This window comes from Etheostoma cragini, chromosome 15 (genome assembly GCF_013103735.1).
Source record: "Etheostoma cragini isolate CJK2018 chromosome 15, CSU_Ecrag_1.0, whole genome shotgun sequence".
In the NCBI taxonomy this organism is placed as follows: domain Eukaryota; kingdom Metazoa; phylum Chordata; class Actinopteri; order Perciformes; family Percidae; genus Etheostoma; species Etheostoma cragini.
In genome coordinates this window covers 16,808,553-16,821,968 of record NC_048421.1, presented here as the reverse complement: position 1 = coordinate 16,821,968, position 13,416 = coordinate 16,808,553, and the positions used below count along the sequence as shown (strand labels likewise).

At 39.6% G+C, this 13,416-nt stretch overlaps 1 protein-coding gene across 5 annotated transcripts in view; it reads right to left on the bottom strand.

Annotated features, from left to right (window-relative positions):
* The window catches only part of shank1 (SH3 and multiple ankyrin repeat domains 1), an 82,513-nt gene that overhangs the window by 29,861 nt on the left and 39,236 nt on the right, over positions 1 to 13,416 (bottom strand). For all 5 annotated transcript variants that reach the window (XM_034893375.1, XM_034893376.1, XM_034893377.1 and 2 more), the window contains exons 6-15: positions 12,366 to 12,520; positions 11,441 to 11,608; positions 9,694 to 9,810; positions 9,113 to 9,190; positions 8,375 to 8,441; positions 7,921 to 8,090; positions 6,286 to 6,407; positions 5,623 to 5,771; positions 3,771 to 3,884; positions 2,554 to 2,629 (exon numbers count right to left, since the gene is read on the bottom strand). In XM_034893375.1, coding sequence (XP_034749266.1) covers positions 2,554 to 2,629; positions 3,771 to 3,884; positions 5,623 to 5,771; positions 6,286 to 6,407; positions 7,921 to 8,090; positions 8,375 to 8,441; positions 9,113 to 9,190; positions 9,694 to 9,810; positions 11,441 to 11,608; positions 12,366 to 12,520 — 1,216 coding nt within the window. The remainder of the gene's footprint in view (positions 1 to 2,553; positions 2,630 to 3,770; positions 3,885 to 5,622; positions 5,772 to 6,285; positions 6,408 to 7,920; positions 8,091 to 8,374; positions 8,442 to 9,112; positions 9,191 to 9,693; positions 9,811 to 11,440; positions 11,609 to 12,365; positions 12,521 to 13,416) is intronic.

Sequence of the window (13,416 nt, the reverse complement as noted above, 5' to 3'; positions counted from 1 at the left end):
CACAATGTAACTGTTAAAACAAGAAACATCAATCTTTGGCATTAGATAAAAAAGTCAGGGGATCACGGATTCCATAGACAGACATCATCTGGGAACCATAAATGTATGTACAAAATATGGTAATGAAAATCCATACAATACCAACAGACAGTACTCTTCCTGATTAAAAAGAAATCAGCATCAGTCTTGAAAATTCATATCGGTCTTACTTTGGTCCTCACACTCAGATTGTAAAAAGTAAATACATGGCAACAATATTAAAACAATAGCATTATAAACAAATAATATCCTTCAGCCTCCATCCAACCTCTTCATTCCCCTCTCCAACCATCCTCTCCCTTTAGAGTGCCCTTCACGGTCTGACCTCCAGATGGAGACACCACAGGGGAGAAATAGAAATAATAGAAAGAAAATTAAAAAGTACAGGGGGGTTAGCAATATAGTGATGAATAGAAAGTGAAGGAAGGATGCATCAATGGTCAGGAGATGTGGCCAATTATAGATGGATGAAAGGAGGAATATGCGAGATATTACATGTAGTCTTAAAGGCTGTGAAAGTAGGCCTATGTGAGGGCGGTGCTGAGTCCGCCATGCCTGCCTGCCTGGCCAAACAAATGGTCTTGGGCTCCGTCTGTGCTGCAGTATAAAGCTTTAATTACCCATTATGTGTGTGTGTGTGTGTGTGTGTTTGTGTGTGTGTGTGTGTGTGTGTGTGTGTGTGTGTGTGTGTGTGTGTGTGTGTGTGTGTGTGTGTGTGTGTGTGTGTGTGTGTGTGTGTGTGTGTGTGTGTGTGTGTGTGTGTGTGTGTGTGTAAGCGAGTGAGCACAAACATGTGTGTGTTTGCATGACTGAGTGCGTTGCTGGCATTAAATGTCACTGTTGATGAAAAGCATGTTAATAATAAATGATACTGTGTTCATGTGCGAGATACAGAGGGAGGTAAAGAGAAAGCAAAACATGGTAAGAAAAACAAAAGCAGGCCTGAAAGAGAAAGCTGAGGAATGATAAATAATGATGATGAGTGAGTGAATGAAAGAAGTGGGGAAAAAGAGAGGCAGAAGGCAGGATTTTGTTTAAATAATACATGATTGATAATGGCTTTATTTCTATGTAAATTATTATTTCTTTGCTCAGTACAAGTCATGGACACTGAAATGAGTTTGCGTCAAGGCAGAGCCGTGCTCGCCATGATGCAGATGCAATGCATTAAAGGGAATGGCTTATATTAGGCTGAGTTAATGAGGAGAAGTCACACTCCCAAAGTCAATACAGGAGTGTTTTCCCCACTCATGTGTCAACAGTTCCCCTTTACAGAAGATCCAGCGAAGTTTCAGTTCCAAGTCTATGCTCGAAGGTCTCATGCTGATGAAGTCGCAGTAAGCAAAATGACTTCCTATCAAAAGTTAATAATCTATGTTGCTGTTACGAGATTACATATGGTTCATCCCATGGAATAGTATTATATATGCATCAGTTCCGATAGTTTGTTCATTAAGGGCTGTAATGATGACCGGGTGATTATATGACATGGGTAAACACGACGAACAAAAATCATAGTCGTCAGATTGGTCTGAAAAACAGTATCACCCTCACAGACAAGTATAGTCCACTTAAAAACTACAGCCTGGCAACACAGCTTTGCACCTCAGAGCCAAAAGGCAGACATACTAAGGAAGGAAGTTACTCTGAAATTCTAATGTGACAAAAATCTGCCGAGTTCAAACTCGGCAACACACGCCAGTCAAAACACAGCTGCTAAACCTGTGCCTCGAGGATGGCTCCAATATCAGAAATCATAGCAGAAATCAGCTTCTAGACCCGAGGCAGTGAGCCCTCACACATCGTCATCCAAGGTATGAATCACTCACAACACATCACACGGATCAGAGTAGGCCAACCACAGGAACGTGTGAGTCATCTCATCTGGATAGATGTGTACAGTATGTTACCATACAAACACATCCTGTCTCAACATGTGCTGTGTGTCTAAACATTGGAGCATCAGGGACATCATGAAAAGGTTGTCAGTTTGATTATGATTACCCACTGATTGGATGGACAACTTACATCATGCTCTTTAGCAAGGCATTGAACTGCACCTCTTCTTGCCTCAGCAGAGCAGTAGAAAACAGCGGCAGTTTCTACCATCTCTCAGGTGGAACAATATTCTGAATGTAAAGCTGCCCTTCTGTTGACCTTTATTCAACCAGGATGTCTCTATATCATAATAGGATACTTTCATGCTTTATTCCAGTCCTAAATTCAAACCAACTAGGCATTGAAGCATTCAAATGCCTCTTTTGTCAGCCCAAGTGCCCTTGTGTTCAGCTCAAATAGGTAATCTGGTAGGTGAAGTACCACTCTGGTGTAACCTTACCCTTATAAATGAACCATAACCGTAACCCTGTCAGCTAAAGCAGAGTCACTCATTCATCCAATCCACCCGTCCCCACCCAGCTTAGAATCTATGCAGGTTGTTGCTTCTTTGGATAAAACTGGCAGTCGTTTAGTTTGCTGTACAACAGTGATGGCTCACGGCAAGGTAACTCTTACCTGGGAGCGTCAAAGCTGTCATAGGATCCCACAGTGTAATGGCGGAACAGCCTTTTGGCTCGTTCTCCCCGGCTCTCTGGAACACAAAATCACAGGGACTTCAGCATGGTCGCACCTGCATTAAATCCCTTTGCGACGCTTATTATACAGCTGTTTTTTGTAAATAATATAATATACCATAGGGGAATCTTTCATTTACTGGTGGCTTTTCTCCACTGACCTGCAACCTAAACCTAAAGACTAATATGTGTATGGTGTTAAAACAATTAGTCACTTGACTGACTGACAAAACATTTTTATATTTTATTAATAATTAAAGAAATAAAATGTCCAAAAGTATCAAAATATTAGCTGGTTATAATTTCTCAAATTTGAGGATTTTGTTGAATTCCTTTGATTTTCTCTATGTCATTATGAATTGTATAGCTTTGTGTTATTGATGCTTAGACAAAACAAGCACTTTTAAGATATGGACTTGGGGAAGGTGTGTTGGGCATTTCATGTCTTTGCCATTTTATTGCCAGCAAAATCAATCAAAGAAATATTCAATAGATTAATCAATAGTTCATATAATACTTTGTTTATATAGCCCTAATGCTTATAGTGTTAAATTTACAAGAGAACACATTTATATGTTGATCTCATCTTAGTCACTTATTCAGTATATTGCAGAGATGGATGACCAAACTGATACCACTCTTATGTCTGTACGGTAAATATGAAAGATGAATGAGCTTAGCTTAGCATAAAGACTAGAAATTAGGGGAAACAGCTAGCTTGGTCTGTTCAAAGATGACAACATCTGTATACTTGCACCTCTTAAAGCTCACTAATTAACAAGTTATACCTTGTTTATTTTTTATCGGCAGAAGTGTGAAAACAAAATGTTGTTATTCTAAGGGGGGTTGCTGGACTATGTCTTGGCACAGAGCCGTTGTCACTGTGGGCTGTCCAGGCCACCAGCGGAGTTGAAGCAATAACATTGTAGCTATATATTGTCTTCAATCGACATTGAAGACACCACACACTACCAAAAGTAGCACCATCGTCAGGCATTTGAGAGACTAAATTAGGATGGTGTCACTGTCACTGTTTTTTCTGGATGAGCACACTGTGTGTGTGTGTGTGTGTGTGTGTGTGTGTGTGTGTGTTTGTGTGTGTGTGTGTGTGTGTGTGTGTGTGTGTGTGCGTGTGTGTGTGTGTGTAGTGGTGATCACCTGATCGGTTGTCTTGGCTTCGAAGCATTACTTCCTCCACACAGTCTGAGGGGAACCAGCCCGTGCGACCCCTGACCGTCCCCTCCCAGTACCCGCCCTCGCCAACACTCAACACTAGAGGAGGGGGGAGGGCAGGAAAGGGCAGCATATCAGGAAAAGGCAACACAACATGCACCAACACACAGACACCAATTGGAAATGAACACACTCAAAAAGACAACAACATCATACAGACAGAAAAGAAATAATGTAGAGACACACGGACATGCAAACCTCCTACATACTCACCAAGACATACATACCTGGCGACACCTTAGACTTACTCACAAACACACACATATTCATACCTGCAGACATTGAATACAAACATATATATAGAACTTACACTCATGTTAGGACATGGCCATTTTACAAACTTATCTGATGACACTTGGATCTGGCCTGTGTGCTGATCTTCCTCTGAGACTGACACAAGAATGTCCTGTCACGCTTAAGTAAAATAAAAAAGATGTTGGTGTTGTTTATCAATGCTAGTCAACAGTTTTCTCAATAGATGTGTAAATTGATGACATTTTGGGAAATTTGTTTATTGCTTTACTGCTAGAAAAGATCTATACCACTCTTGATATATATATTTATATATATATAAAAATATTGACCAAACATTTGACCGGTAGTGTGTGTATATATATATATATATATATATATATATATATGTATGTACACTACCGGTCAAAAGTTTGGGGTCACTCACAAATTTCCATTGGACTCCATTATAGACAGAATCCCAGCTGAGATAAGTTGCCTTGTTTTTTATAACCAGGGCAGCAGTTTCCAGATTACATTATGTGCTTACATAATTGCAAAAGGGTTGATTAATGTTTTCTTAGTTAGTTTTTTAAAATAATATCAGATTAGTAAACAAAATGTGCCTTTGGAACATTGGATGAATGGTTGCTGATAATGGGAAATGTAGATATTGCATTAAAGATCAGCCCCCCACTCAGATCAGCTGGTATCCTGTCTATAATGGAGTGTAATGGAAATTTGTAAGTGACCTCAAACTTTTGACCGGTAGTGTGTATATATATATATATATGAGAAACTCTGCAGCCACTTTTAGCTCATTCATTTATTGTTTTTGTTGTCCCAAATGGTTGAATCTCCCCATTGTCATCAGCTGTGTCACCATATAACTTGTAGGCAGACGCAAAACACGGATAAGCTGTACCAGAGATAATATTGGACCTGCATTAGTCAGGTAGCTGTAAATAAAACATCAATGGGATGCTCACTATGCCCTGTGTCTGCTGTATGTGTACGTAGGCATTTGCTGCTAAGACGTGAGCCGTAACACCTTAATGAGCCAATAGCTATGGTGTTGTGATCAGCGGGAATTTGCCAGTGTAGTGTTAGCTAATGGTAAATCAAGTAAATGTTCTTGTGATGCAGCATCTCACTTTGTTTCCAAAATACTTATCAATTAGATAAATGGTGTTAGCTTAGAAACTGCTAATAAAATCTCAACTCTGGAATTGTTAAACCCCTGCAGTCAGCAGCTTACACATTATACATAGGAACTATTTGGGGCTACGCCAAAGCCTTAAACAGAGAGGGATTCTGCACGTGTAACCTTGTGTTTACATTTTTTAAAGGTGTCTGTAATGTTGCTTTGCATGTTTCCGAATGTGTCTTTGATTCAATTGTGCAAGTGTGTGGATGTCAAAGCTGCCTGTTGACAAAATGCAGTATTTTACTACATATACACAGTATATACATGACATACACAGCAAAGACAGACACACACACACACACACACTGTGAATCATAAAATGAAAATGCACATACTCACCTTTGACCCTGTCTCCTTTACTGAAGCTGATTTCTCGCTCTCCTTGGGCAGAGTTTGATCGAGTAGCTACAAAGACTCGTCCCGGGACAGCGCTGTAGAGGCGTCTCCGCTGGCCTGCGGTTTGTCCAGCTGCACTGGCAGGGACGGGCCTGGATGGAAGGGAGTAGAAGGTGAGGCGGATCATTTGAGACTCTATACATATTGGTGACCAAATTACTAAATCCAATACTAGCCAGTTTTCAAAAAATTCTCTGTTAGGTCACATGATTATGGTTTGTTTAATGCCATTTGTAGGTCTTTGCACGCACTTAAATCTGTTTTTATTATTGTGGTTTACTACAGATCTTAACTAACATTAACTAATTCTAAAAATGTGAAAGATTACCTATATTTTGAACCACAAAAACTGACACTTGAAGACCTAAGCAACCATATTTAAGACTAAAACCTAAACATTTAAGCACCTTTACAACCTTTTAAGACCTTAACTTAGGTAATTGACATTTAAGGGACTCTTTTGGGATGTGTAGACATCCAGTAGAGTTCTCAAACGTACTTGAACCAGCCTAGATGAACTTTCAGTTCTCTACACTTTGTGAAAAGTGGAAGAGATGTTCTTGTTCAGCAGCTTCTTGTTTTCAGATGTCAGCCTCTGACACTCACCCCTGTCTCCGACTCTGCCTGCTCCTGTCCTCCTTTTCTCCGATTCTTCCCCGGGACGGGGAGCGCGTCCTCGCCCCTCTGGGACTGCTGGAGCTACGCAGGGTTCCTGTGTGTTTGTAGCCCTGAGAGAGACAGACAGGGAGAAAGGCGAGAACAATATATTTCATGAAAGATGTTTATTGCATGTCAGAAAAAAATATATGTAATATGTACATATAATATATTATAAAATATATACTGTATGTACAAATTCTGTAGGGAGTTTGGTTGGGAACTGCAGGGTTGCCAGTTCGAGTCCCCATATGGCCCAAAACATGGAGTTATAACATCTTTCTGGAGCAGGGTTTATTTGTGCATGTATAGTTCCTGAGTATGTGTGTGTGTGTGTGTGTGTGTGTGTGTGTGTATTTTGCTGTGTACATATTTGTAGCGACATGTAATATTATTCATGTGATATTGTCGCCATTATAATTTGGAATAATTGTACAAGGTATGAGGGTATATTTTGCAAAGCTGTGATTACAGGTGTTTCTACTGGATGTTGTAGATTATATGTTTGTTTTAAGTGTCTGTATAATTCAAAATACATCTACCCAACTTGAAAGTAACTTCAGAGCATTTTCTATTTTGCTATTCATTTATTGTTAATTACAATATCTTCTTCTTGTCGCTGTGTAACATTTTTTTTAACTTCCATATCTATAATTAATTATAAAAACTCTCCTAATAATATTGATTGTGGACAACAACAAAATTAGTATTATAAACAAATGTAATAAAATGCATGTTCAAATGTCTCTTAAATTATGTTTTATTCCATGATAATATATAGTTCATGCGCTATCACTCAACATGATTACTTGTCTGCAACATTGCACATAACTGAAATATACAGTATGTACTTAGTTAGATTATGTGAGAAAGCAAAACATGAGTTGTTGCAAGGAGTACTGCTCACCACAAGATGCAATAAAGGTCATCCATTATATTGTATAATGTCCCTTCAAATTTCATAATTTGTGCGTGAATGATTGAGATGCAGCTGCTCCAGCTTCCACTTGTTCAACTATAGTAGTATATCTGGGTATTTACCATTTCTCCAAGCTGTCGGGTCTAAGGTCAATCATACTCATGTGCAAATTATTCAAATATATGCAATACCTACTTAGAGGACTTCAGAAGGTGTCAATAAATAAATATCCTGTAGCAGTTTGTGCTTGAGAGTTATGTAAGTAATTTTTGTATAAATTCTTACTTCAATTAAATGTGTGTAGGTGTTCATTGAGGAGTAACTCTAAAGTCTTTTTTAGAAGTCAAAAGCACCAGAACACTTACAAACTGGACTTTGAGGTGAGCTTTTTTTTCAACTGCTGTTTTCAATGTCAATAATAAATTTGGAAACTCAACGTGTAAGTCAACATGGATGAGAAGTCCTTGAGGTTCTCGGGATCTTTGAAGGTTTTAATTCTTTATTCTCAATCTACAGCTATTTATGTGATCCGGTTGAAAGCTATAGAACAGCTACTGAATGGACTTTAAGCTGCTTCAAATGTCAAGAAAACTTAGAACCCAACCCTTTATACACACAAACACACACACACACACACACACACACACACACACACGCACACTCACCTGCACAGAGACAATATTGGTCCCTGGGGCATTCGGCACCGCCATCCAGTCTGGCAGGTTCATGCTGCTGTCACTGTTGGCCCGGAGGAAAGGATGAGGGTTGGGGATCGTCAGTGTCCGGGTGCTCTCCCGCCTCTGGGGGGCGTACTTTGGAGACTCCACAAAGGGAACTGGAAGGTGAAGGGAGGAAAAGGTGAGCGTAATATCAGATTGTCTTTGTCTCAGTTTTTTTTCTTTGCCACTGCTCCTATTTTGCACATCCACATACTCTATATAGACTATGCACAAATGTTTTTTTTATTGCTGCTCCCTTTTAATTGTTGATTCAAGGCCTAATTTCCCCCGTGAAGATCCAATTATGTATCATTTTAGATCAAAAAAACATCTGAGATTACAGGACGTTACACGTCTCCGAACTGGCATGCAAAATTCAGAGCAGATAACAGCTACTTACCCACATCTGTATCCCGGTGGTTTTTGATAATTTCTCCCAGCTCAAAATGGCCGGACATAACAGCCACCTGATGAAAACACACATGGATACGCACACCCATACAATCCTCCTGAATACAGTCACATGGCAAATAAATGCAGAAAACGTAAGGGTGAAACAAACTGTTTGCTATTTCTCTTGTAATTACTGTAGGTAGCTATATGGGTGCTTTTACTGAAGCATTATTCTTCTGTATTTTACAAATGGCCCCATTTTGTTTGTGCTCTAGACTTGCATCTCTAATAGGCAAATTTTACCAGTGACAAAAACTAGATTTGTGCTGCTTTCTTCAAACATAATAATACAGCAAAAACGTATGAGTAATGTGGCATGAGACCATATTTTTTTATTCTTTTCACTATTGTACAAAAGCTTATGACCTTTTCTGTTTTACAAACTTCACAGGTCAGCACACAAGCTGGAAAATTCCAATGCTATCTCCCTGTTGTCTCATCTCTCCACACACACAAACACAAAACACAACAGATTGTCTCAGCTGGCTTATTCTGCACTGACAGAGTTAATATATCTAGATTAAAGGGTCACACGCAATCCTGCCACCTAGGACCTCTGTGTTCATCGCAGCACAATAATGGTTTAAAGTGAAATTAGGCCCTGGCACTTTCTGCTACGTTAACTTAATAAGACCACACAACTACCCAACACGCATAATTACCCAGCTAGGCACTCAGTCATTACCTGAAAGGGGGTTTGCCCACTGCTGTTCTTTGTGTCTTTATTTGCTCCCCGGTAGAGCAGAATTCGTGAACAGCTCTCCTGCACCAAAAAAGGACTAATTATTGTACATTAGTCGTGACAAATTGTATAAATTAATGTAGTAAAGCATGTTATATGTTCAAATGCATGTATGGCTTTAGAAAGCACAGTATTCTCTTCTTTTTACTTTGTGTGCATTCCCTTGTGCTATAATGATACTGCAAACATGTTGAATATTAAATATTCTCTGAAACATGTGGGGAAGGGGGTGAAATTTTAACAATGTTAAATAAAAATGGAATCAAAATCTAGTTTGTCTTAAATGAAAACATGTTTGTTGAAAAAAGGTTTCTAATGTATACCAGCATTCACACCTAATCAAATAAAATTAAAATATACATATAACCAGATATAGGTTAATATCTATTTTAAATTGCTCTGTTTCATCTAAGCAGCTACGTATCTTGATTGGAATTGAGGAATGACAGAGTTTTTAGGTTCAGGGTGCTGAACTTTAAAAGGTGTATCATTGATCACTGATCTCCATGACAAAGAGTGTTTACCTTGTTGTATAAAGCACAGATGTGCAAGGCAGTGTTTCCAGAGGCATTCTGGGAGGAAGAATCTGCCCCGTAGAAAAGGAGGTGCTCCAGATGCTGCGAGTTACCATGCTGACAGGCCTGAGAGAGGATGAACAGATTGTTGAGCGATGGAAGGAGAAGATGTGCAAAAGACAAAGAGTTGTTAAAACAAGATATACAGAGGAGTGAAAATGGACTGATGTTGGGGGGCGTTTTTAGGCCTTTATTTGACAAGACAGCTGAAGACATGAAAGGGGAGAGGGGGAACGACATGCAGCAAAGGGCCGCAGGTCGGAGTCGAACCCCGGTCTGCTGCGTCAAGGATTAAACCTCTATATGTGGCCGTGGCATCTACTCTACCAAGTGAGCTGGCGCCCTACAAGGGCCAGATTTATGTGGTTGTTTAATAACAACAACAGAGAAGCCAAGAAGCAAACAAGGATAAAGAGCAGACAGCGACACAGGGAGAGGAACAAGGTGACAGCTAAATGACACCACATTTAATTAACACCACCTCCAAACTCAGAGGGCAAACACAAGTGAAATCCAGCAATAACAATAATCACACAATCATCATCATAAGGACACACACATACAGCAGCACCATACAGTGGAAATCAAGTTATTATTATTAGTCATTGGCAATTTATATTATCAATTATGCCATTGCCACATTAAAGGTTTATTTGACATTTGGCTGGCAGCTCTCCATTCCAATCACACATAAAGATATTTTAGGTCAATAACTTGATTGATCAATTTGTGGGGAACGGATATTAAACTACAGGTAATCATAGCAACAGTACTTTTGTCTTGTGCTGTATTATATATCAGTTACATCTGGTGCACTAAAGAATGACAATTTCCCCTTTTTATCCTTTGGTAAGGGACAATAGTATACATTTGGCAATGAACACAATCTGAGAAAACATGTATTCACTGGAGTAAATCTTCACCTATACCTCATTCATTATTTTCCTGCAACTAAACGGCATTCATACAGAGAATAATATTAATTTTGGAACGGAAAGACTCATGTTGGATCCAATCTAAGTATCAATGCTGAACATGTATATCAAATCCAATTGAACACACACACACAGAAAATAAGGTGGAAGCTAAAGAGACGATGCTGATAAAGCGTGGGTGGTCACACTGAGAGGAAGAGGCTGATACCTTTTCTGTCCACTTCACTGCTTGAATATGAGGCCACAGAAGCAGGGTGGGTGGGATGAAGGGGGAAAGTTGTCCAAGATAAAAGATGAGAGGTGTATTGTTCATGGCATGAATTGTTTTTGACGTGGACACAGATGCTGTACACATGATACTGGAACACAGACAACACTGATTCATGTATATACATTAACTGCTTCATTTATACAAATAGGATGCATGCATACACATGCAATACAAATACCAGAAACTATAAACCCCAAAACCCAAAGGCTGTGCTTTCAGACCACAATCTCCAAATAGACACAAATTAAGCCCCCAACCCATCAGATTGAAATATTTGGCCCCAAGCATCCTTTAACAAAAGACTTGCTGTTGATTCAGTGGAGAACAAATGTATACAAAGCACATTGGAGATAATATAAGAAAGAAGGAAACTTATGATAAAACACTTTCTGTATTTGCATTTATATTCTCTTTTATCCAAATCTCTGGAGAACACCTTTAAAGACCCTTGAAGTCTTAAGGGACCCAAATAATACACACACACACGTACCTGATGTGTCTCGTCCCAGCCGTTCTCGTCCCTGATGCCCAGTTTGGCGCGGTGGAAAAGCAGTGTTTCGCAGCAGGAGGTGTCCCCCCCTGTCAGCACAGTGTGATAGAGCGGCGTCAGCCCTCGCCGGTCCTTGTAGTCCGGGGATGCACCCAGAGACAGCAGGACCTGCAGAAACACACAGTAGAGAAGTACACCTCATGTACATGCCATTCTCAAATACTGGCGGTAATGATAACAATAAGGGAGTGTTATAAAATATGCAATTATTACTGTGCAGTAAAATAATGATGATCTAACAACATAATAAAAAAGGCAGATAGGAAAAATATCTTAAGGTGGTTTTCAACTTCAAGTCAAAGAATATTCATGGAATTTTAAATCAGAATGGGTACCCATAGCCGGGGGTCAGAGAGGTCATGCAACACCTCAGGCTACAGAGCATTAAGTATTCAATCAGAGGCGGCAGTAAATCTTTTTGCCGTGTAGCAGCTGTTTCTTTCCTTTGTGGAAAACATTAACTCTGACATATAATACATGCATTATCTCCCCCTGAATGAGTTTTCCCCTCTACAGGTACCTGTCTTCTTGGCGATATGGGAGTTCTGGAATAATGCCTAAAATGTAAATGTGCCACACACCTATAAAGCAGGCAATCGGAATTTAAATGTCTTTTTCTTCTCTTTAGTTGAATACAATAATAGATTGCATTGTGCATCGCTGCGTGGGAGGGTCCGTTTATTTTTCCTCCTGCTTGTTTGCTTATACAGTAACACAAATGAATCTGATGCAGAAGCATCCATCTTGCATATCCTGGTTTGTGTTGGTGTATGTATCTCCTTGCGTGCCATGACAATGAAAACTCATAACTCGGGATTAGACACAGCATTTCTATCAAAGGACAATAGCGTGTGTGAATGTTTACCAGCAGGGCTGTATGGCGGTGGCCTCGTACAGCTTTGTGTAAAGGTGTGAGTCCATCTTTGGCGCGGAAGTCAATGTGAGCCCCTCCCTCCACCAGGACCCGGATGGTCTCGCCTGCACCCGGCTCACACTGCACCGCCAGGGACAGAGCAGTTTCTGGCGGACACACACAGAGATTCAAATTTTAATGTTGAGTTTTTAATGTTTAGAAGGATTGGTTTAATTATTTGAAGGGCACTGGCCAGATTGTTTGCTGCCAGGGGGATGCTTAAATACTCGGTGGGAAAACTGTTTCAACAAAAAATAAAATAAATGAAAAAAATAGTTTACATCAAAACTGCTTTGTTAAAGATACCGCGTGGGGCTTTCTTGTAAACAAAAGTTGTTCAGTTTCACTGTTTCTACCAGAAATGCAGAAATGTGTTCTTGAGTTTGAACAAATATGTTAAATGCATTTCCTAATATGTGAAAATAAGTAAAATGAAAGTCTCTTCTGTCACAGTTCTGACAGAAGAGTTTAAAGAAGACTCACGCCATGCAAACGTTGTTATTAAATCCACCTATCATAGGAGGGATTTAAGAATGAAAGAGGTTACCCTCCTGGTTATTCAACTGCACACCCTGAGACAATTCAGCCAAAGTTTCCCACAAATGTTCCAATTCACCTGTGCAAAAGTGCAATGTAAGATAAAATCTTATCTAGAGATTTACCTCTCCAGATTGGTTTCATAATGCAGGCAGCAACGTTAGCATCCAAGTAACTACTAAAGCTTTTTCCCTACTGATGCTAGCTGCACAATACTTGCCAGTTATGCTGGCATCAAATAAAGCAACAGAGAAACTCAATAATTTAACAGAGAAGCAACACTGTGTAAAAACATGTTTAACCTCATTATGAAAAAAAATCACTTTTTCTGGGATGTGGGGTTATTTTGTGTCTCTTGTGGTGCCTCCACACACATACAAAGTTGGGGAAAAAACCTCCATTCTGTTTTGAGTGAGATACAGGTTTCTGAATGTCCTGCCTTCAGTCTCCGGGTGAGATGTTCAAA